The following is a 26,867-nucleotide window of genomic DNA, read 5'->3' on the forward strand; positions in this document are numbered from 1 at the left end:
CCCTGGGGGTAATTTTCAGAAACAATGCAAGTATAAAGATTGAACCACTTACATTCAAACACAAGCCTGGAATTATATCTAGATAAACAGCTTCATGTGGTATTTTCCGACAACATTTACAGAATAACGTTTGTAACAATGTAATTTCATTGTATGATAAACATCAATTTACCATAAAAAACAAATACAAACTTGTCACCATTTTCACCTCTTTTCAATTGAATTGGCCTTGTTCAGATAAGCAAGCCTATCTCTTACAGATAAAACAGTTTATAGTGTGTGAAATCCTGTATGTGTGTGTAGAATTATACTGCCTTCTATCATAATTTTACACTGCCACACTGCACATATGGCTTCTAAGCTTACTTTATCTGAATCTTTCTGAATTTATTCTCCATGCTATTAAACTGAGAACATTCCACATCGTTCAAAAGTAATTACACTTTTTGTCTAGAGTATAGGAGACTGCTCTCCCTAAACAATGAAATTCTCATTATTAGAATTGGCACAATAACCGCACTGGTGTTAACAATCAGTATGCATTACAGCATCATAATAACTTATACTAAGTTTGATGTACAAAAGTAACCAGGAATTTAAAAGCTTATAAAAACTACCATATAAAAATAGGAATCTTTACCATACCATAATTAAGGTCTTAATCTGCGACTTATTTTTAAATAGCACATGCAATTTCTCTTTTCCTTCTTAAGTTTTCTGAACAGTACTTCACACATAACATTATTCTAGTCACACATCAAAAATACATTACTAACGACTGTTAGATTGTAAGCAAAATTTATATAACAGATATTTCAAGAAACAGCTATAATATAGCAATTAAAATTATTTTCGATAAATAAAGAATCCCAGGAGTTGACAGTGAGCCTGAGCAAGTAAAAGCCTCTCTCTGTCTTGTGCACCGAATGAATTCTTTCAGTGTTTAAGTTTGCGTTTCATATGTTGGAGCTTTGCTATAATGTTATACTTGGTTCTCAGCTATATGTTCAACTTCTAGAGAACAACTTAAGAAGAAAACTTTTTCTTCTTTTGATGAACTTTGGGAAGAAACTGACTTGTACTACATGTTGCTTTATGATAACTAGTCTCCTTGAAATGTTCAAGTACATTAAGATACATCAAAAGTATTTTAAACTCCATGTATTAGATGCCTATAATTCTTTAATAATATCAGAAAAATGTTATCAACATAAAAAATAAGTGATATACTAAAATATATGACAGTATCATATTTACAAATCAACTACATCTTTAAATGTTAAAAAAATTTCACACAAACATAGTTTTTATTTCTTATGAAATTCAGCTATCTGTAGACTGGGCTACTCAAATTATTTTTTAATAAAATATTGTATTGTTAAAGTAAATGTTTATATTTTTAAAATCAATTGTGGGAAGCAGGCACTCCACAGTTACACAAAACTGTTCACACAACTCAAGAAGAACTTAAGGAGTCAAAAGACAGTTTGGCCTAGATAAGAGTAGACTCTTTTTGTGGGAGCAAAAAAAAGGCAACTGGTAATTCAGTAACCACAGGTAGTGAAGATTTTCATTTCATGTCACGTTTGACACCAGAACAATCTAACCAACAGAAGTAGCACGCAACCAGATAGAAAATGAGCACCAACATGGCCACCACAGCGTCCCCTGGCTCCCTCTAATGCTACACTTGATTTCTTTTCAGACTTACTCTATTCCCTCCTTGTGCTCATAAATAATCATGTTGATTGACATGAAGTCATTCTGCATAGTTCTTTACATCATGAAATAAATCCATCTATATCAGAACTATTATTTTAAATGAGCCAGAAATTATAATGATTCTTGCTTGTCTCTGAAACTCTGAAGTGACAGCCTTTAAATCCATGTTTTAAAAAAGGAGGATGGAGAAGAATTGTAGATCTGACCTTCCATAAAAATAAGGCTCAGGACTGCCTTTCCATTCAAGTCAGAATTGAACTTGCCAACCTTGCCTTTTACTTTTTGAAGATTATAAAAGAATCAAAAGTTGCTATTAATTGTTTGGCAAGATTATGAGAATTTCAGAGAAAAAACCAACAGTCTTTTTCATACTTAATACCCATGTCTCAATCTTATATTGATTAGAAATCTTACAGTATTTTATAAATATATGTATATAATCTGCTTAGTACAATTCATCCATAGTGTACTCTGAATAGTGAGTAAAACCTCCAAGAACAGAAGGACTTAGAGTATCCATAAGAGGTAAAGCTGTTTGGGAGTGGCTCTTAATTAGGCACCTACTTTACTTCTCCAAAATATTAAGGTAACAAAGACAGCATCAGAAAGGAAGAATTACACCTTTATCTCACGTAATTCCAAACATTAACACTTGTATACCCTCAATATGAACAAAAGACCCTAATTTCTCAAAATCCTTATATGGCAATAGTCATGAAGTGTACAGAACTTTTATCTCAGGAATTATTTTCCAACTTAAATTTTATACTGAAGGCATCTCTATAACTTCAAGCTATCATTACAGGAATTACTCATCAGTTTTACTTTGTCTCTAAACTATGTAGACAATACAAAATGTAGACTTCTCAATATCTCTCTTTTATTTAAGAATGGAGCATGAATGTCACACATAAACAGAAATGAAATATAAAAATCAGGTTTTTTTTCCTTAATTGAACTGTATGATACAAAGACCATAAAACATTCTCTCTGTTTTTAAAGATACTGAATAGGAAAAAAATAGAGAATGCATTTTCCTACTGAAATAAAAAGACATGTTATGCGAGTATGACAATGACCTAGAATCCAAGAAAAAAAAAGTACTTGTGATGGGTGACAATTCTATAAATATATTCAATCATTTTGATAAATGGGTAAAATGTATTTTAATCAGCTTAACAGCTGAATATATCATAGCTATTATAACATACTTTCTGCTTTCTGAATACACTATATTAGTAGATTCTTTTTTGTTTGAAAATTTCTAGAAAACCAGCATGTTCACTATGAATAGTGTCTTAACAACTTTGCCCAAAACATATATTTAATCATCCACATAAACTCTGCTATTTAATCAGTAATCGTAAATTAAATATATATTATATGCTGGTATCAGAAATATCAATATACATATGTATATATGACTGTGCCTTCAAGGAGACATACAGCGCATAGAAAAGCAGACATTTAAACACATAAATTATAATATAGGCCATGAGAAAATATGTAAACAAGTGTCATGGATAAAAGAATAATGCAGGAACCATTCTGCCTTGGGAAGTCATTGAAAGTATCTAAGAAGAGGCAATTTCTGAACTTAGTCTTGTGGGAGATATATACAATTTACCAGGAAGGTAAAATATAAAAAGAGAGAGGTTTTCCAGGTAGAGATAATGAAGCTGTATTATTTGAGGTCCCTTGGTATGTTTATGAATATATATCTAAAACTTGGCATGATTGGAATATTGGCTCCATGGCAGGATGTGGCAGGAGAGGAGACTAAAACCATAGTTTGGTACTAGTCTATGTAATTTTACCTTAAGACAAAGAGTTTTAGACTAAATCCTATAAGCAACAAGGACACACATTCATTTCCAAAGTGGGGTAAATAATGCAACTCATTTCTCAGGCAAATAAGTCTAGTGGAAGATGAAAGAAAGACTAAAAAAGAGAAGAGGCTGAAAATTGGAGATCTTATAGGAGACTCTTACAAGACTCTACTCAAGAGATGAAAAGCTGGTGGAAATCAAGAAACATTTGAGGCAGAAACAAATTTAGAAACTAATTAGACACACGGTAAGAGAAATCATCAGTGCTGATGTCACTAAAAATAAGTTAAGTCATTTGTATCCAAACTCTATTAACTTCCAGAACAGTAGATCTTAATCTTTTTGGGTTACAGATTTATTTGAAAATCTGATGAAACCGTATTCCTACTCACACGTGTGAAAATACAGAATTCTCCTTTAATTTTCAGGAGATCCATACAGCTTGATTAAGAACTTCTGCTCCAGGTAAAGTTACTTGAGAAAAGGATTTGTGTCTTATTAAAATCTATTTCTATAGTATCCAACATCAACAACAACAAATTTGGTAAAAGTAGGCAGTTCATAGTTTTTATTTAGCTGAACTGGATGCTCCATTACAAATTGAATGGTTTCATTTTCACTAACATCCTGCATCACAGTATCCCCTCATGCCAACTATAGTATATAATTTAATATACTTATTCCCAACTTCGAGTATACTTAAAATAATCTCCCTTTTATCTGTGGTTTTCTTTTATATCCACTCCTTCAAATTTGTATGTTTATGTTTATAATAGTATCATGAGAAAACCAAACCAAGAAGCACTCTCAACAGGTTACTCCCTGAGAGAAAGCAATGGTTAAAATATTGGGAGAAAAGGCATTAGCAATGATGCAATGTCAAATGGAGAGTCTGACAGCCTTACTCTGTGGAACTGTGTACTACCATTTCTCCCTTTTCTTTTCCTAGTTTAACTCTTTTGAGAGGAGGTCAAAACATTATATCATTGCACACAACTAACATGAACTCATAGTAGAGGGAGAGGGAGAAATTATGGATAGTATGATTTAATTTGCCAAAGAAGAGATAATGAGAAAATAAAACACGCTTGCACCTTGTGAAGAACTTATAATGATTGTAAGTATAGATGCCCAAATCAGACTGCTTGAGTAAAACTCTGGTTCTCCCACTTATTAGCTGTGATTTGGAACAAGGTATTTAACCTCTCTGTGCCTCCGTTACTTCATCTGTGAAATGGGATTGATAATACCTCATCGAATTATTGTGAGAATTAAGTGAGTTAATATATATTATGTGCTTAAAACATTACACCTATGTAAGTGCTACATAAGTGTTAGCTAAAACATTATTCTTGGTGGAAAAATCTTGTAAAGTCAAACACCCGGGCAAATTTTTACCTATAAGGCTTAAAATGTTGAATGAGACTATTTAAATCTAATATGAATATAAATAGTGTCTAATTCACAGCTACTAGAAGATATTTGATGCTTCTTGTTGATTTAACTCCATATACAGTAATGCAATAAAATAAACCAGCAGCATATTACAGTACCAATCACATTTATGATATGTAATAATTTCCTGGAGAAAGCAAAAAAAAGTATTTAACAGAATCAGAGTTGTCTTTAAAGGTGTGAGAATATGTGATCAAACATTTTTGTTGGTGTAATCTGGTTCAAACTGGTATAATCAAATTAATGGCACTGGCATTCTTGAAGTTGAAGAAGGAGAGGTCACAAAAACGTGACATTCACCCAAGCAGCCATGTTGAAAAGGTGAGGGTGGCTTTACTGGCACCTAAGTGCCCTGGCACCTTGCTGATTCTACATACTTAAGTCCCTAAAATGGACCCCAAAGCCTTATCTGTGTACGTCTGCTGTTTAAGCTTCAGCCAAAGATGCTGTGTTGTCTTCTTTATTCTCATCTGCAAAACCAGTTTCCCAGTGATCCAGACCCCAGGATGAGAGGCCAGATAAATTATCCTGAATTTCAAATTCTGGAATAGGATGCACCAGGGAATACTGATTTATCCAAACAACAGCATGAATGGTACAGAGTTAGAAATTACAGTGGTCACATTAGAAAACTATAGTCTCTATGAAATATATTCTTCTATAAAATTCTCAGTCCTGTAAGGAATACTGGAATCTCCAATCTGAACAAAGCAAAAAATTGAAAAACATGGATTTATTACAGTGAAACTGTTCAGACTATGTTGTAACTCTATGTGAAAAAATCTTTTATTAGAAATAGCATGGTATCTTTCTTGCTAATTTCAATGTGTTACTTTAACATTATTCTTATATTTACATGGGTTTTTTTCCCTGTAATTAAGTCATGTGTCTCAAAAGCGGAATTCTTAAAAAACAAACAAACAAAAAACTAGCATATCTTATACTCCCTACTGGAATCAATTTACTTATAAAGAATTCTAAGATGTTTGGAGTATATCTTGCATATGGCCATTAAGTAGATAATAATTATATAGCAAAGGACTGAAGCCAAACTATTAGAAGACTACACTGGTCAAAAAGTGAGTGTAGGCACAATAGACCATGAGAAACCTACCATTGTATTGTGCTGAGAAGTGGGAGTCCTATGGCCACAAGTCTCTTGCGTCAGCAGAGAAACTGGCTGAAATTCCTCAGAGTGAGGCTTGTTGGGAAAACTCACATGCAAGGGAAGGTGAAAGGCTGGGAGCCCGTCACTCTCCTCTTCTTCCACTTTCTGTCTGCTTGTCACCATGGCTACCTCTCCATCTGCTTCCCCATACGGAGAGGCTGGTCGCTTGGAAGACATCCTGGAAGGAACAAAAGAGGAGAAAATAATGAAACCTCCACATAAATCCTTAATGCCGTCATTGTGTGGTTAGGGGCCATTGTAACAGAAATGCCTTTTTGTGCTTGCAGAGAGCAGGAAACCATCCAAATACCACTGCAAAGCACACACAATCAGAAACAATGGCCAAGCAGGTAGCAACAGAACAGTGCTTGTTTGTTGTGAGAATAATACACTAATATAGCACTCTCTTGTATTCTGGCTTCTTAAACAAGAGAATTCACCTAAGAATACTGCATAATGAAAGACCATTCCATTTTAAAGGAAAGAAAAATACCCATCTAGTTTTACACTTTGATAGACCTTCTTGAAGACAGAATATGTACAGATAGCAAATGCCATTGGTAGTAAAAAAAGAGAAATGGCTAAAATTTATTTTGTCAAAAAAATTAAATGAAATAAATGAATGATTACTATTATAACAAATTTGCATTTTATTAAAAGATTACTGTGACATATAGAGATATTGGTTATATGTAAACCTTAGACCACATGACAAAAAGTTTGATATTTGTTTAAAGCTTAATAACTGAACACATTTTACACTCATTGCTAATCCTGAACCATTTGAAATTTTTCCCTTACTTTCTAAATCACCCAATGTAGGCATCTGGCTCTAATATTTGCAAAGCAGTAAGGAAGTAAGAGTATAAAAATGTTTCAGTTTTATTTCTACAATTCTGTGAAAGATTTAGACATATTTACTCCTTAGATATCTGAGTAAAAAAAGAACAAATAAAGATGTTTTGTTTTGATGAGCTAATGCCTATATGACAGTGTACTTAAGATAACTGAACAAAATTTAAACATTTTTTGTACTTATGTACTGATTGGAGAATATTATCAGAGGCTAAAAATATGTGGCAGATATTTTTAGTTAAATAGTTCCTTTTCATTAAAAGTTTACATAAATTATACAGAGTTTAAGTTTTTAATAAAAAAATAAACTCTTCTATTTACAACTTGACCTGTCCTTGAAAAAGCTGTAAGTTTTGTTCCACAAACAAAATGTGTTTGTAGGATTATCCACTCTTATTCTAGCCAGTGGGATAGGAGGCAGGAAAGTGTTAACTAACTGCAACACCACTTTCTTCATATATATCACTGATTTTTAAATTAAAAATGTATTACTAAAAGAAATGTCTCTAATCTTTGTTGAATAATACTATTTTAGTGTTAGAAGTTTTTTTAAAAAGTATTCAAGTGTTAAAGATATTCTATTAAGAAATAATAGCACTGTAGAAAAAATAAGGGTTTTGGAAGCAGACAAATACGGATTACAATACTGATTCTGCTACTCACAAGCTGTGAGACTGTAATCTATCTCAATTTTGCACATCTTTAAAGTAAGGTGCAATATCTACTTGTAATGCTTTTTGAGAATGAACTGTGTACCATATGAAAAATGACTTGTAGAGCATTTAGCACAGAGTAGACATTCAATAAACAATAGCTACTTTTTTTTTTATTTTACAAACTTTAAAACTATAGTATGGGGCTGTGGAGCCCCTGCAAAAAACATACAAAAAAACCCTCTAAAATGAGGAAAGCAGATTGATGGCCTCTAGGAGTTAAACTGTAAAATCAACATGAAATACAAAGCCTCACAATAGAGAAATCATCCATTGCCAGTCACATATGACAATTAACCAATCAAATGTACTAGTAAGTATAAAAAAAGAAATGTTAATAGTAGGTGTCTTGATCAACTGAAGAACAGAGAAAGAGGAGGTAAGGCTCGTGGCTACCATGAAAGGACCATCTATAGAAGAAGCAGACTGGGACAACACATTTAAGGTATCTGTAACTATTTTTTATCTCATTGGCAAAGTTTACTTCAAATATACTCTAAGTATGGAGAAAAGAAGTAAGGACCTGTTAACACAATTCAAATAGTCTTAGTCTCATAGGCAATACCATATCTATCACCAAACTATTATATGAAACTATACATAATCCCTCTCACCAGTAATGATATTTAACTCTCACTGTTCTGCTTCCATGCTCTCCAAGCAAACTTCTGATTCCCACATAGAAAATGGGCTGATAGAAGAGATTTAAAAATTTCAGGTCTTTGTGAAGTGATTTATCAGAATAAATCAATAAAGAGACTTTTAATTATTTCTTGGTTTCACATGTAGCTTGACTACAAGAAGATTATGCATTTATTATACAAACTGTAGTATTTATGGTCTGTGTGACCATTGTCATTCTTGTTGGAATTAATCAATTGGCTTTCTGGTGTCTAACTCAGTCTTATATACAATCAGTCTCCTACTGTCTGAAAACTCCAAGCTATTGGCAAGAGTCAGTGTCCAGGCTACCAAAGCAGAAAGCTAGATCAGCTGGTCTTTTCTAAGTTAATACACAAGTCTGTGACTTCCAGAAGGTATGATCTTTCTGCTGATTTCTACTTTATTAATATCATTATTAAAACTTATGAAAATTAAAAATCCTAAAGAAGACATAAGGTAGTTAAGATATCATTAGTCTTCTCAAAACTTCTAGTCATTTCAATATCTAAATTATCTTTATAAATGTATAAATATTCTCTCTCTATATATGTATACACACACACACACACACATATTTCTATGAAACAAAAATGATAAGATCTAAAACACTGAACATAAAGGGTTCATGGTGCCAGAAGGCAACTGATCCTAAAATATGACATATTTCATGTTTATTTCAACTCCATTTTCAGAGACTTAGAGAATGTTCTTATTGAGTAAACTCAAGTATTTTCATATAACTGAAATAAAAGATATCTTTTTTTTTAAATTAATACAATAACAAGTGACTATGTTTATAGTTAATAATAGGCTACTAAGTCAGAAAAAAAGTAAAATACATAACAAATTATGTAGGGAGCTATCAATCTGTTGGTCACATTAGTCATGTTTGGTCTGATTTATACTGCTTCTAAAAATATTGATAACTAACTTACCAATAACTTTAGACTATTGAATTTTATTCATCTATCAAGGGTTTCATTTTGGACAGAGGAAAGTCTCATTAATTTTAAAAAAGCAGAAGGAAAGCACTGCAAATTTCTATACATCGGGTATCTGGGATGTGTAGGGTTCCAATTCCTGTAGTTTAAGCTGCATGACTGTGTCACAGTACAAGGATACCTGAGGTATGCTCTCATGTATTCATTCAGAGATGATTTTTCTCATTCCTGTGGTAGGTACTAGGCTTACCAATGAACAAAACTCAGACTTCAAAGAAACTGAAATGAGGCAGACATATAATTCAGTGTGAAACTAATTTACAGAGCTATGTTGACTTAATAGTAGTCTTTAACTCAGTTCTGTGTGTAGACAAGAAAATCTTTTTGAAAGAACTAATGTCTAATTCCAGGGCAAAAGAGAATCTTCAAATCATCAACAATCTACTGACCACTTACTATGTACAAGACATTTATCTAATCGAAATTTACTATATAATTCAGGGTCTCTACTTAAATCCCATTTCTAGTTTACAACATTCCTGGAGTTGCTGAGTTACATGAATGGAACAGATAAGAAACAGCCTCCCTCTTAAGGGGCAACTTGCTCTGTACAAGGAGTCATTTTTCCTTTATTTGTCCATGTAGCAATCTGTACAATCAGGCTACTCCAGTTCATATGTGGAAGTAATTTTACAATTACTGGAGTCCTTTGCTATTCACTAAAGGCTCTCCATGTGCATTATAATTACTCTGTAGGTAGGATGTCCCCAGTTGTATTTAGACATGTGTAGCAGATTTAGGGGTAGGGCAGAGAGTGAGAGACTACACCAGAAAATTAACTCAATGGTTCCCAACCTTGACTGTACATTGGAATTACATGGAGAGGTTTAAAAAATACTGCTGCCTGGGTCACACTGTCTGACATTCTGATATTATTGGTTTTGGAGTGCACACAAGGTATCAGAATATTTTAAAGCTCCTAGGTGATTCTAACGCAAAGTCAAGTTTGCAAAACATTTGCCTTAGAATAATGTCCCTCACCCAAGATGTCCAAATCCTAACCCTGAAGCCTGTGAATATGTTACCTTACAAGGCAAAAAGGGCTTTACAGATGTGATTAAGTAAAGGATCTTGAAATGAGATTATTCTGGATACTATAGGTGGGTCCAAAGTAATCATATATGTCCTTACAAGAGGGGAAGGCAGGAAGATCGTAAAGAACAATTGAAGATACTATGAGGCTGACTTTGAAAATGGATGATGAGGCCATGAACCAAAGAATGTAGGTAGCCTCTAGAAGCTAGAAAAGACAAGGAAATAGATTCTTCCCTAGAGCCTCTAGAAGAAATGAGCCCTGCCAACAACTTGATTTTAAGTGAATGCATTTGTATTGTTTAAGCCACTAAACTTGTAGTCACTTGTTACAACAAGAAATTAATAGACCACTTACTTAAACATATCTTTTTTCACAGCTGGTATTTTCTCAATCTGAAATACTTCTGCCCCAGATATGTTTACTTGCCTGTTCCTCACCTAATTTTTCTTTTTCTGTTTCAACATCATTTCCCAATGAGCCTTCCTTGCTTTTTCCCGCTAAACCAGCACCTGTTTCCTCTAATACTTCTTATTCTCTGTTTTGTCTACAGAATTTATCATCACTTGGCATATTTTATAATTATTTGTTTATTATCTGTCTTTCCCACTATAATATAAGATTCAAGAGGGTAGACTTTATTTTTGTTCACAGCTACTCATCTTGTACTTAGGATCATTTCTGAAAATAGTATTTTTTAAATAAATATCTATTAAATGAAAGCTATTAACTAAAACCAGGAACTCTCCTACTATTCTCTAATGATGAATGGTTGTGAGACAATGACGTACAAGAAAGTATGCTTAGAAAATGCCTTAATATTGTTAGGAAAAAGGAAATCAAGTTCAGTGATACAGTATTCTTTTTAAAAAATAATTTCTATGTAATGGGACAGGTAAACCCTGTTTAATTCATTTTTTAAAGTACATGTAAAAAAATCTTATAGTTCTTTTTAAAATGTATAAGTAAAAGACTATAAAGTGAAGTAACTTTATAAAAAATGCTGCCTAGTTAATTATAAATAGACTTATTGCTGAGGAATTATCTACTTACAGCTTTAAACTTAAATCTGCATAGGATATATTCTTTGCTCTAATTATTCTGGAAAATTACAAAATATACAAAGTCAAAGGAATTAGTATATGGAATAAACATAAAATGGAAGACTCAGAATAAGAATTGCTGTCCTAATATAATTGTTTCTTTTCAAAGTTTCTTTCTCTGAATATGTTAACCTTTGGTTAATTCAGAGATAAAGTCCTAGGAAGCAGTGCCTTCTACTGGTTATTTTTTTTGGCATATTATTTCTTTTAAGGTTAGCAGTTTTGTATAAATATTGCAAAACATAAATGTCTATAAAGAACATACTCAAATTCTAGTTCTTCTACAAAGCCATCCTCTATCACCACAGTTGAAGCGACTTCACCCCATCTCAAACTACCTCAATTCTTGTTAACAGCCCGCATGAAAAACTGAATATCGGTATAACCTGTGACATTTATTAAATAGTTTAACTTTCCTTTTCTTCTTATTAGTATATACAGTACCTAAAACCAGAACACAAGCAATTGGAATGTAAGAATATCATTGTTTAATTGCTTAAATTCCCCATGACATGTAGACTATCTTGAATTTAATAAGATTTTGGTTAAGTACAGTTCTGTTTTTGACCAAGTCACCTTGATTTCCCAAGATTAATGCTAAAGATATGACTGTATAATAAAGGTCTTTCCAAATACTCTGTATTTTGTCCCTAAATGGTCAACTCCTCTGTGCTGAATAAGATAGAATTATTGTATGGAGGCACAACTCCTAGTACGTACGTGGCACTCAATGTATTTTTCTATAAATAAATGAATGATAGAAAGAGGGTCTATTGTGTGCCAAGCAAATTAACTTTGTGTAATGGGGGAAATAGGCAACTTAGATATAAAGACCCTTCACATTTACCCTTAAGAAAACACAGTTTAGATGAAAATATAAGAAATATATCTACTCATCCATTCATTCATTAATGGAAAAATAGAGCAGAGTTGGGGGTAAAATCTGAATCCTGGAGCCCATCCAAGATTGGGAGACCAATGTATAAAAAGGATTGAACAAAGAAGAAAGATAATGAGAAGTCAAAGTGATAAGTGAAGCAGTATAATTATTTTCTAAACAATTCTACAAAACAACATTCTGAATAGTGTCTTAAAATTTTGGACTATATTTATTTAACTTAAAACTTCTATTAATTACTCTTCTAAATACCTATTTTTAATATTCACTCTCAGATTAAATTTTAAACATAGCAGAAAATGTTTTAAAAATGACAAAATATTCATAAGGATTCATCTCCTTATGGGAACAACAAATATGGGATATTACAAAATAAAATAATTACTAGTAATCCTTTTTAGACAAATATTATACTCTTTTTCTAGAAGTTATGTGACTCAAGTTTTTCTAATAATAAGACTATTTATTCAGGACATTTACATTTTTTTGTCTGGTGCCTTTTGTAATTAATGTTGATGTGAGAAGAGTAATCAAAATTAGAAATTATTTTTTATTTTATTAAATTTACTGGGGTGACATTCGTTGATAAAAGTATATAGATTTCAAGTACACAATTCAATAATACATCAGGAATTAAACTCTACTGTTCATCAAAGCTATTTTTACAATAGAATGTTACCTGTTCAGTATGGGAAATCAATATAGACATTTAACATGAATGTATAGGTTTTGATTCAAATGAATGAAACAGCCAACACTTCTATGTGATTTATAAACAGAATTACATAAACATAGCATATCATTTTATTACAGAAAAAATCAGTTTCATTATCCTTATCTATGAAATTTCAATTATTATTCATATCTTATGGTTTGTTCTTTATTTTTCCTTATAACATGTTTTTAACGTCTTTATTTTCCTACTGTTTGGAGTCATCCTTACATTTACCCTGTGAATATTCCATGTATATTTTATAAACAACTCTGTCATATATAATATTCAGAAGGCTTTTAAATAGAAAATTGATTTGTGGTAAACATGTAGTCTTAAAATTTTTCTTCTAGTTTCCATAAATCTTCTTTGCCATCAATTTCTAATATAGAAAGAACATGCCAATCCCTATACTTCTTTACTCGTTGCTTATCCCATACAGTGATCTCATTCATTATATTGTTACTTACAGGCCTGAACAAGTTCATCAGATCCTGGCATACACTATACATGGAAGCAGAAACACAGATTGCATAGAAATATAAAAACAGACAACATAGAATAATAAATATGACTAGACTCCTTCATAAGCCTTCTATACATTTCATCAGAGTAGAACTTATTTCTACTAGTATTTAGAAACAAAACTTACCATAACATTGGAATCTAAAAACAAAAATAATTTTCGAACTACAGCTAGCTAAGAATAAATTTATTATTTTGTTCTACAATATGATTTCAATTTACAGAAAAAAATGTAATAAGTATTACAAAAGTTCAAACTGTATTTAAAATTGTGTCAATTAAAAATGGTGTAGTCACCAAGAACTTTCAAAGTGACCTTTACCAAGGCTGTCCCCTGTGTTTATCTTGTCATATGTTTAGTTTCTGAGATGTTTTCTGCATTAAAATCAAATACTTCATTAATATTCCTTCTCTCCGATAATAGCACCACTTTTAACTTGTTCACCACCTTTTTGCCCTTTTATTTGCTAGCATCTCTGTTCTTATCTAAAAGCTTTCCCAGCCTTGTCCAAACCACCAGAGTCAAAGAAGGACGGGAGGATAAGAAGAGGAGAAAATGAGAAGGTGCAGGGTTCTCCAAGGAAGGTGTGGGAATTGAAAAGGAAAAGAAAAACAACAAAGGTTAAAGAAAGATAAGGAAAGAATTAGAAAAAGAACTTAATTCTTGTGAGTACCTGAAAGAAATAAGTGCCTCTTTATTAGTTGGATACAGGATATTTCAGAAGTGTTTGAATTAATGTACCTGAAATATACAATAAAATTAACTTTATAATGTCCATTGAATTTTGTTTTCTAGGCAAGGGAGACAAGTACCAAAGCTAAGTTTTAATGAATAGTTTATGGTAGCAAAATTACAATGATTCAGAATTCAAAATGTGATTCCTTTTCTGCTTTCTTCTCTTACTGTCTAACTAACTGTAAATCACTAAAAATTTACTCCCAAATTATGTTATTGAATGAAAACTCCAAAAAACTTTTCTAAATAAGAAGAGTGCTTTATTATGAGTAACCTAATAGCTGGGCTCTAGAGCCCAAACTTACCTAAACAAATATATCTGCCAGCTAAAAATTCTCATCTTTATGTTTTATTGTACTGTTTTAATATTAATCCACACTTACTAAGTGCCTAAAACAACAGTATTCCTGATGAATAAAAAGATAAAAAGATTACTAAATTTAATTTAACTCAACTGCAATCATTCTATAGTGTTATAATACTTAGAAAAGACAGAGTTCATTATGAGTCTGACAAGCTGAAAGAAAATTGGTTAGGAAAACTTTTCTGACTCATAAGTACAAAGCCACTTTCATAAAGAGAAGAGCTAGTAAACATTTTTACAGAATTCTAGATTTTTTTTAAAAAATTATCAAAACTATTCTCCTGATTTACAGAATAAAAATATGGCAATAAGCACCTTCTACTTAAAAAAAGAAACTAAACTATATTTGACTCATTTAATAGCTGTTAAACTTGTATTTCCTTATCTTAAAACACCAAACTTGAATTATTAAACATTTGACCACAGAATCTTTTTAATTATCAAATACACTAAATTTCAACCGAATCTATTTGAAGAAAATATAATAGAAATGATTAAGATCTTTAAATGTAGAAGAGAAATTTCTTTGAAGTTGTAGATAAATGACCAAATACATGAGTTTGGAAGAAAAAAATTCAAACCTTAAGTACGAATTTTTTGTGAATTATTTAATTCATGTATTGTTATATATTTGTCATTAATCAGAAACAAACAGAAAAAGAACATTTACCCTTCAGTAATCTACAGGTTAAAATTGTCAAAGTCCTTTTGTTCTGAATATTTATAAATTACTTTGAATAATCTAGCATTAAGATTTGTGGTTCTAAAACTTGTAATTATAGTTAGAGAGGGTATACTTTTAAAGGAAATAAAAAACTTTTTCCATTTGAGCATGGGTTTTGCATTTCTGACAGCTCTAAGTCCACAGGATGTGGAGGGATGATTTAAATTTTACATCAAAATTGTGACTGCACTAGACTTTTTTCCCCCTTCTCAAGGGAGGCATTGTTCTTGCCTTTCCATAACCAGGCGTGACAGCGCCAGACTGGAGTCATACGGCTGGTCTCTGAGTCAGCGTGAAAGTGCTCACCTCCTGAGTTTCCCCAGATGCTCAGCTCCTTGTATGTCTGAAAGCTGAGCACTGAGTAGCCACATACGCCATTCCTGGGACAGAAAGAAAATTGGAGGAAAAAAAAAAAACAGGGAATAGCAAAAACTATCTCTTCCAGTACATGCTGTACAACTCTTATTAATAATAAGAAATAACATCAACAACAAAAAACCCCTGCATTTAATATAAGTACCATTTTTCTGAACCAAAGGTTGGGACAAATTGTTTAACAAGTAATTGTGTCTACTGAGTTAAAGAAATAAAGTCTAAAATATCAAAAACCTTTTGGATTTTTCTGAGACACATAGTTGCCATGTGTATAAATTTCAGGTTATCGAACACTGGATAGAATAGCAGGAAATCCATATCTATTCTCAAGATCTCTAAAAAGGTATCTTTAAAAACTGTCTATACGATCCCTGAAAATAGATGATCTTTTCAGCACTCTACCAGAACAATTGCCAGTGAAACGGGGATTAATTCAATTTCTATTGTTCTATCCTTAAATGAACCTTTCAGGGAAGTCCGAGAGTATCTGTGTCTTGTGTATACGTGCAATCCTGTGTGTGTGTGTGTGTGTGTGTGTGTAAGAGAAAGAGAGAGAGAGAGAGAAGAAGGAGAAGAAGGGAAGGGAAGAGGAGGATGATAGAAGGAGGAAGACAGAGAAGACCACTACTTTATAATGATATGTTAACGAACATCAATATTCCTTTTATATGGAACTTCTCTATTAAGAATCAGATGGCACCATCTTAATTTAACCTAATCATATGCTAACAATTTTAATTACTATATAATTCAAAATAATTTGGTTGAAAATTTTGTGTATTTTAAAGAAAAAAAGAAGTAGAAACAAACTCCTTCCATTTGTTAACCTATAAAAATTTATTAAAAAGCCAAAGAAAATGTAATACATAACTATTACTACTACAGTGAGTAGTACAAATCTCTTAATTAATGATTTCTAAAATAACACCAGTCAATTTTTTTCATTTTATCGTCATGAGGATATATTCAGGTCTTCATATGTTCACATATACATGAACATGTTTGTAATAACCTATAAAAAGAGTTCATTTTCACCATATTCACGGTACAAGAAGATAGATTTCATTCCTGAAAATCACTGGTCAGGTGAGGTGCACATGCAAAAAAACAGTTTTAAGTAGAAAAGAATATCTATTTAGGCTTAATGATATTGACCCCTCTGTAAAAATATCATTTCATTTATTTTAATGACTTTGTCATTTTGACTCTCCCAGGAGACTATCCCTTTGGCAGAACTGCAAATAGGATATAAAATTTTATTTTCCAAAATAATACCCTTAAGAACTTATTTTGAGCCTCCCTCCCTGTCTCCTTATCTGAGCCTCCTCTTAAAGTGCCCACCCCCACCCTTGCTCTCCCTATCCCCTCTCATATTACTAGCTAAGCCAAAATAAATAGCAAATTGTTCTATAATCATAAGTGACTTATTCTTAGCATGGTGTATGTCTTGAAATAAAATCTGTGGCATGTTTAATTTATTTAAGATCTAATAATGATGACAAAAATAATTAAGTAACCAGTCTAGTTTTAATTTCTTTTGTTTTCAAAGGTCATTGTGAAATCAAGCAAGTTAAGCCTTCAAAAGCAAACCTCTAGAGAATGGTGTTTTTTTTTTTCTTTTCCTTCTAGCTGAAATGAGAAAGGAGGCTCACAGCTAAAAGGAGCACTGAACATCACCGACAGATTTGCTGAGAATGACTAAGTTGTCCAATGAAGAAAAATATTATGACCCCTACCCTCTTTGGAATCCAAATAACCCCGACAAGGAAAAGTTTACACACTGCTAAAGTCTGGCCAATTTAGGGGACTCACTCTTTCTTTTCATGCCCCATACAGACTTGGTTATAGTCTGTTTCTACAACAGCTGTTAAAAAATGAACAAAGTAAAAAATATTTATGTTATATTCAAAATAGACAGTGAAGAACATATATACAGTGTACAAATCTTTCCTAGGACAACAGCTTCTGATATGAAAGACAGGCATACTAGGCAAAGACAAATTTTCTGAACTTCCTGGCAAAATGAAGAATTTGCCATTATAATCGTGAAAAGTCCAAAAGTAAGGGTGCAGTGCCAAAGACGATGAGCATCTATCAACCCAAACTCCAAAACAGCGGGATGCAGCTATGGTTGATGTTATAAGAATGCTGAGCCTCTTCATTGGTTCCTTTCATGCCAAAGCTTCTTTGCTTGGATGAATATGAATTAAATCCATAAGCTTTCTTATTTTTCTAGCTTGACCTCTAAACTTATTTTACGTCTTAACTGTTTATCTTCTTCCCCCATTAATCTTTCTGGTTTTAGCACATTCCCTGTTGTTTTTAGGGAGGGAAAAACCTTTAAAAATATGGTTCATACTGCCACTGTGGACGAGCTAGGAATGTTAGCTCTTTTCTATAAATGTGTACAACCTGTTCAGTAGTAACTTAAAGGCTACCAGATTCTGGCCCCTGAAATAAAAATTCAAAGGATATGGCATATACCGTAGAGAAGAAAATCATCAAACTCTTATAAAAGTATGACAAGTATAAAGACAGAAAAAGGTCCCAGTACAAGGTTTACACTAGATTTCAAATGCGGATAACAGTAAAGTCACTACCAAATTTCCATTTTAAAAATTATTTTTAAGTATGTCATAGTGATAAACTTTTTCAAACAAACAGATTTTCCTATTCGCTTTCTCTGTTTAATCAGTTCCAAGGATAAGCATGCACGATGCAGATGTTCTTTAAAATACTACATCACTACTATAGAAATGTCTAATTTTACTGACATTTCAGTCAGCAATGTAGCTGAGTTTTTTCTTATTCTGTTACTAAAATATAACTGACAAGAAATTTTACTGATTAACATAGTTTGCCAATATCACAATGAAACCTGTCAGTATAAAACCTGGAAATGTTAAAGATGTTCACTTTACAAACCCATAAAAGAAAAACTAATCAATCAAAGGCAAAACTTTAAAGGTAGAACCATGTACTCAACAGAGTGTTTACCATTTACTGTTGTACAGGTACTCTGCCACAGTTTCTGATGTTCTGCAGTATTTCTCCCAAAGCGTAACAAAGGCCCAGCTGTATAAACCAGTCCTGTCAAAGAACATAGTTAAGGGATGGATAAAACAGGGAGGGGTGTCTAACACGCTGACCACTGTCTGAGCTTATGAGGATAAAGGAGCCTTGATGGAGAAAAGTAATCATCCATTGCTTTTTTTTTAAACCTCATTACCACATGCTAGAACATTTTTTTTTCCACTACCCAAACACCCCCATTACGATCCCCCACAACTGAAAGACCTTTGTGTTCCAAAGGGAACAGAATGCTCCTCTACCTCCCTTTCTCTCAACTTTTGTTTTGTTTTGTTTTTTGCTTTTTTTTTTTTAATTTCGTTTTTTTGTTTTCTGTTTTTGTTTTTCTACTGATGGCATGATCATTTAAAGACTTCTTAAAATACTGGTTTCCTCTCCATTAAACCATCTACACATAGTTCCCTAAAAATATTTTTAATGTCTACAGAAACTTGCTTTGGATTCCTTTTTACCAAAATATTATCAACAGCTTTGGATTGTGAGATAGTTATTTCTGCTGAGGACTCTAGAAAATGACACATTCCTTTAAAAGATAGTAAAGCACGCATAATTGAGGTAGACTGAGTGCTGGAATCACGGGTATGTGTCTTACATTTTAAAGAATGTGTTTCCCATAGAAAGTGAATTTCGAAGAGAGTTGGCTATGTGCATACTCAGTGTGCAGCAACTGTTAGATATGGTTCTGAGGTTTGAAGAAAAGTTTTAGACTGAGCTAATTAACCCTTTCAAAACCTATCTCTCATGTGTCCGAGAACATCAAACCATGGGGATGATTTTCCAGAGATTTAAATATGCATTTCCTATTTTCACATTTGTCATTCTTACATACTAGGCTGACATTATTTATGAAGGACTGAAGCCAAATTCCACTCAAAGAGAGCTACCGAAACTGCATTACTGTCAGCAAAACATATTAGATGCCCAAGGAAATCCCTAGGCAAGAGCCACCAGAATCAGTGTGGAGAGAGCTGTATCATCTGTAAAGTTCTATTTCGGGGTGTCCTTTGAGGTTGGGACAAATATTCGAGTGTCAGTAAAGCCTCTATTTATCCAAAGACTGCTGCAGCTGCAGTGTAAGAATTCTTCAAGCTGTCCTGTCAGTGACCTAAAAGGATTATCCTTTTTTAGAGGAGGTAAATGTGATTCTTTCGCCAATCTGTATACTTACTTTCCTATTCAACACGAAGTGTATATTTATAATACAAAACATAAGTTTTTAGCGTAAACTAAGTTGCTTTCAGAGTTTATCTCACCCGTATCCTTGGCTAGTGTAGATACAAGAACAATAGCTACTCACAGTCCAATTGGCTTCATGTGGTAGTATACTTTCAAAAATAATTGAATAATTTATTCCCTTCTAATAAATATTTGGTTCTTATGAAACAAGCTGAGCAGGTCAAAATGTATCACAAATCATACCAGTCAATGTCATATTCAAATCATAATACAAAAGAAAGAAAAAATACATACAAAAAATTATATACTCTATTGCAAAGGGGAGCGATGTTTAAAAAAAAACTTGCTTCTTTGCCATCATGAACTTCCAACCATCCTTTCCTTAATGTATTAGTAAATTATCCAGAATATTTGTGGATAATCTATTCAACATTCATAAAACTCACCAAAATATTAATATAAAAGAAACAAAGAATAAACATAGCATAATTCTGTGACATCTTAAGAAAACTAATAATAATTTAAATGATTATTTTAAGTATAAACCAAATTTCCTCAATATAGTTTCCAATAAGAAAATTTTGATTATACTGTAACATGTTTTCATACTTATATACATTTGCATAAATGAGCAGCAGAATCTTAAATCTGCTCAAACTTACTATCTTATCTCTTTTCTTCCATCTCTTTGCATTCTTGTTATTTTAAATGCTTATTAATAAATACCTATAATGATTCAAATCTCTATGGAAATATTTCTTTAAAATTCTCAGTGACTCTTGCTATTTATATCTCTTTCAAAAGCAGTAAGAACAATAACGTTGTGAGAGGGACTTAAAGATATTTCCCAGGACAAATTTATTCACTTTGATTTCAGAGACGTATGAATGACTCTCAGTAACTGTATATTGATATTGGCTAGTACCTGTGCTAGATGTTTTACATGTATTTTTTTCTGGTCATCATAACAATTCTCTATAGGAATTTAGACTTAAGAGTGAGAGCTAAAATCACAAACCCCTTAGAAGAAATCATAGGAGTAAATCTTTATGACCTTGAGTTAGGCATTGGTTTCTAGAATTGATACCAAAACACAAGCAACAAAAGAAAAAACAGATAAATTCGACTTCCTCGAATTTAAAAACTTTTGTGCTGGGCATGATAGTATAAAGAAAGTGAAAAGACAACCGAAAAAATGGGAGAAAATACTTGCAAGTCATATATCTAATAAGGGATTCATATCCAGAATATGTAAAGAATTCCAACCACTCGTGTTTATGTATAAATACATATAGAACTATTTTACAACTATTATAAAAGACAAATATCCATTTTAAAAATGGGCAAAGGACCTGAATAGACATTCCTTCAAAGAAGACATACAAATGACCAATAAGAATATATAATACTTAGCAATATTAGTCATTAGTGGAACGGAAGCCAAAATCACAACTCAATACCACTTCTCATCCACTAAGATGGCAAAAAAAAAAAAAAAAAAAGACTAGAACAAGTGTTGCAGTTGATGTGGAGACAAAGGAACTATCATAAATAGCTGGTAGGAAAATAAAATAGTGCGGCCACTTAGGAAAATTTTGACAGTTTCTAAAAGGTTAAACAGAGAATAACCATATGATCCAGCAATTCCACTCCCAGGTATGTACCTGAGAGAAAGGAAAACATATGTCCATACAAAATCTTGTACAAAAATGTGCACAGCAATATTACTTATAATAGTCAAGAAAGTGGAAATAATCTAAATATCTACCAAATGGTGAATGGACAAACAAAATGTGGCATATCCATACAATGAAATATTATTCTGTAATAAAAAAGAATGAAGTACGGATTTAGGCTATAACACGAATGAACCTTGAAAACATTATGCTAAGTGAAAGAAGCCATTCAGAAAAGGCACATATTTTTTGATTCCATGTATAGGAAATGTCAAGAATAAGCAAATCTATATATAGAGAAAGCAGATTAGTGGTTGCCTAGGACGGGGGTTTGGTGGGGAAGAAGGAAAATGGGGAGCAACTGCTAATGGGTAGAAGATAGTTCCTAGAGTTAAGAAAAATATTCTAAAATTAAATTGTGATACTTACACAACTCTGTGAATACACTAAAACTCATGAGATTGTATACTAACTGGGTCAATTTTATGGTATGCAAATTATATCCCAATAAAGCGATTTTTAAAAACATTATTACTTCCATTTTACCTATAGAAACTAGCACAGAGTGATTACATAGTGGATATAAGTCTTACAGTTAGAAGTAGGTGAACTGGAATTTAGAGCTACACCAAACCTAAATATTATGATAACTTCATCATAGAACATCTTTTTATAAAGGAACTTAAATATATGCTCTAAAATAATTTTTCTCCAAAGAATTAGATATATATTTATCATTTCTGTTGCTTTATTTGAACACAAGCTTTTATTGAACATTGTTATTAGATCTACATTAAAAGTCAATGTTCTTTTTTCTTCTAACTTTTTTCATTAGGTTCTTTTTTTTAGCACTCTCTTTGCAACATCACCTTTTTGGGGAACCATCAGAAGCACATATTTAATGATTGTTCTAGAAGCATATGCCATACAGAATCACAGCTCATTCCTAATGCACACATAGGACAGATGATGTCCTGTTCTCTCATGATATGTTCCCAGGGATAGGTTATGAATTTTTACGTCAGTTTTTACTAATTTCTTCACTTAGATGCTGAGAAAAGATAATATGTGTTATTGTACTGCCATAATAGTTCCATCTGGAGCAGTTTGACCCAACATTTCAATCTTGTTAATATAGGTAAAGCTTTGGGAAGGTAACTTATCCTACAATTTATCTGAGGAAACTTCTAAAGGAATTACAACGTTTGGAAATAATTTGTGAAATAATCATAATTATTTGTAAAATAATTATTGTTAACTGTGAATTTGTATTTCTTCTATCTTCAGAGCTCAAGATTAATTAATTCCTATGAAATCAATTATTGTTGGTGCTATCTATATAATCAAGCATTAAAAAAATTATAGAGGGGAAACAGAATGTATAAGCTGACTGTGTTTTTAAAATTTTTCTCCTAGTAGTTTGTTTACAAATACATTTGCACCATTATAAAAGTAGAACATGGTCCTCAATTATTAATATTCCATAACATATTTGAAGATGCTTTAATCGTTTGAATTGATTTAGGTCATGTCAACATAGGCCTAGTTAAATAAACATTGATTTGCCTGGACAAGTAACTTTAAGCTAATTAGAACTCATGATTTCCTTGAGGTATATCTAGAAGAAGTGTGTTAATTTTTATTTCTTCAACAATAATTTAGAATCTATCATGGTGGAGAACAAAGAAATAAATTATAAGGAAGAGTCATAGACATTTAGATGATAATGATGATAACTAAAAACTCTGTGTATAAAAGGATTAAAGCATGGGAGCTTAATAATTCCCAAAGATCCAGGTAGTTTAAAAATTAATTACTATTATTATTACTAATTAAAGAACTGTTGTTTTAAATCCATGCTAGTAGTTCTCATTTATTTTTTATCTTTGCTCAAATTTTGCTCAACTTTTATACCACAGTAAGTAATCTAATTGAAAATTCTAGATTTAAATACAAATCTCACATTCTCGTCTTTATCTCTAGTACTGAAACCCATCTATCTAATAGACTTTTTAATCCAGAAGAAACTTTTTAACCAAGATCAAAGTGGTGTACTCACTTTGGATTTTGAACTTCATGAGTTACGTTGTGAGTTACTCACTTTGAATTATAATTGTTTGAGCCACAAACAATATTACTAATTTTTTAATCTAATGTAGGATTTCTCAAAGGGTGTAATAAACCAAAATGGAGGCATGAGGGTAATATTTAAGAGCATGAGCTTTGATTAAGCAAATCTGGACTGAGTCTTAGTTATGCTATTTCCTAGCTCTGTGACCTTGACCATGTTACTTAACCTCTTTGAGTTTATTTCTTTACTGTAATATATATTACTTATACATTTTGAAGAAAGTAAATGAGTGCATATAAAAGCACTTAGCATTATACCAAACACATTATATGTACCGATAAATGCTATTTATTATTAATGTTGTGATTTGGAATTGAATTGAATTGAACTGAATTGAACTGAATCGAATCTAATTTAAGCCACTCAGTTGTAAAGCATAGTTAAGGTGAGGGTATGACACAATCTAAAATAGCTATGAGAAGCCATCTGTGTTTAATATATTTGGACCTATGAAAAGAGCCAAGAGTTATTTTAATATTTCTATACAGCCAAATTTTTTTGAATAAAAAAATAAGATTTAGAATTCACTGTGCAAGGCTAAGATTTCTGAATTTTGCTGGAAAAGTAAGTAATCAGGTTCTACTATCTGGCACTGCAGCATGTTCGGCCTTCAAATAATTTTAGTTTCAAACTAAGTTAAAATAAATCACTCTTGAGTGACACCAAGAGGTATGCTAGCAGTCTTCTTACTACCAATGTACCAAAACCTCATTCCAATGCTAGGAAATCAGAGCATGGTTTTTGCTGCATGACATTCATTTTCAAACAACTTATATAAAATGGTTCTATCTACACTCTTCTTGAGAGTAAGGTGAATCCCCTTAGGATAAAGGAAAGTAGTACATGGTATTATAATATTCAGTCATTATAAAAGTTTCATTAGAAATTGCTGTTCATATAAACAATTCCTCCATTCTACGTGTAGGATTTAAGACTTCCAGACAAAGAAATGGGTTTCTATTGTAAAGAATAAATGTGGAACACATGTTCATTGTGTCACTGACAACTTGCTGCACTAGAATTTTAAGAAACTCAGAGTTTGGCTTAGATTGATACCCAGCATTGTGCATTGCATATGCTCATCTAAGGACCATGAGGCTAATTCCTAAAAGGATAATTTTTGACCAGAAAAATCAAGCTATCACAAAAGACTGAAAGAAAAAAAAACTACTAAGAATTTCCTTTTCACTCTCTGTAGCTAATTAGCTACTGGAACAGTTGATTAACACTGTTCTTTCCTTATAAATTATCAGTAATTTTAGCCATACTCATTCCCAAAATGACCATGTAGTTCACCTAAAAACATGCTGTACTTCTAATAAAATGTTTTAAAACAAAGGAATATAACTACAAACACTCTAAGAGAAAATTAGTTGAGTTAGAAAGTGCTTTCATCATTTGGCAAAAGAAAATCAATCTAAAATGTGCAGTTGCAGGTAGATATCTTTTGATTGTCACCAAAAAGCAGACTGAAATAATAGCTACTTCAAAACGGAGTGATGTCAAGATAGTTTAAACACCACCAATTACTTGCCATATGGACTATATCCCCTCAGCTCATGGAGTATTTAGAAACTATTCAGAATTAATAAGCATTACTGTCACGGTACTGTCAAGAAATGTAAACCCTCATTCATATTTTGGAGGTACTGTGGACAAATATAAGAAACAATAAAGAACTACAATCTAAGAAACATGAATATATTTAAATGATATTGTCTGTCGAACTTCAATGTTAGCAATATTGTTTTAATTGCAAACACTGAGTGAAATATGTTTTGTAATAAATAATCAATATAGTCTTCCTGATTTTTGGAAACTCACAGAGCATTATCAAGGAATGCATTGTTAGAATTCTCACTTCATTGTTAACATGGGCATCAATCCCAGAGCCTCCACTAAAGGTCAGATCTTAAACATCTTTGCGAACTTGTGTGGCAATTTCTACCTCTGGAATTTCTATCAGGGATTTTTAAATAGCTAAAAATGTATAAACTTCTAAAATATTATGTATGAATTTTTTTGTGCTATATACATTACACACAGCTCACTATATACTTCAAAGAAAATTATTCAAAGGGAAACTTCTGCTTTGGCAGAAGCATATTTTGTATTTATTTTGGGTGGTTCTAGAGGACAATATCAGAACTACTCATTCATTCATTTAATATTTATTGAAAGTCTGCCAGGGTGCCTATTTTGTGCCTTATTTTTCTAAGTTAGCTTAGAATCATAATTATAATTCTATGTACTATACAAAATATATACGAATATTGATGAGAGAATAAAAGAGTTAAAAGCAGAAGTTAAGAGAAAGTACATTTAGGCTCAGTATTAAAAAGAACCTTCTAACCATCAAAGTCAACCAAAAATGGAATTGCTTGTCTCATGAGATAATGAGTGCCACAACATTGTACGTACCCAAACAGAAGATAAATCACATATCAAAAATGCTATCAGGAGGATTCATGCATACCTTTAAAAGGCTGAACAAGTTGACTTTTATGGTTCCTTCCAATGCCTTGGCATTTTATTCTTCTTAGAAAGAATGAGTATGATATGCTAATATTTCTATTACGGTATGTATTACGGTGAACAATAGAATTTAATAGGTCTAAGATGATGTCGGAAAATGGAAATTGTAAAAGTACAAATAAGGAATTTCATGAGAATTGATCAATTGGACATATACTATATAATTATGGATAATTCCTTATGATACAGTAACTGAAAATGTGAATATTTTATAAATTATACAGTATACTTTCCTTCATTTTTAAAAATTATACTACAAAAATTGTTAATAGGTTATATTAGTTATATTCTAACACTGACAGATTTGAAATAATTACTCTTTCTTCATTCTTCTTTAAGCCATTAGTATGTACTTAAGTTTAACATAAACATAAGGAGATATA

The 26,867-nt window shown here is 32.0% G+C and overlaps 1 protein-coding gene across 3 annotated transcripts in view; it reads right to left on the bottom strand.

Annotated features, from left to right (window-relative positions):
• Positions 1-26,867, bottom strand: part of SOX5 (SRY-box 5) — a 378,734-nt gene that overhangs the window by 320,424 nt on the left and 31,443 nt on the right. For 2 of the 3 annotated variants that reach the window (XM_006912686.1, XM_006912687.1), the window contains exon 1: positions 6,121-6,351. In XM_006912686.1, coding sequence (XP_006912748.1) covers positions 6,121-6,351 — 231 coding nt within the window. Of the gene's footprint in view, positions 1-6,120; positions 6,353-26,867 lie in introns of those variants that run through there. The other variant, XM_015589995.1, reaches the window with a different exon arrangement.

The sequence above is a fragment of the Pteropus alecto genome, unplaced genomic scaffold (genome assembly GCF_000325575.1).
Source record: "Pteropus alecto unplaced genomic scaffold, ASM32557v1 scaffold103, whole genome shotgun sequence".
Taxonomy (NCBI): domain Eukaryota; kingdom Metazoa; phylum Chordata; class Mammalia; order Chiroptera; family Pteropodidae; genus Pteropus; species Pteropus alecto.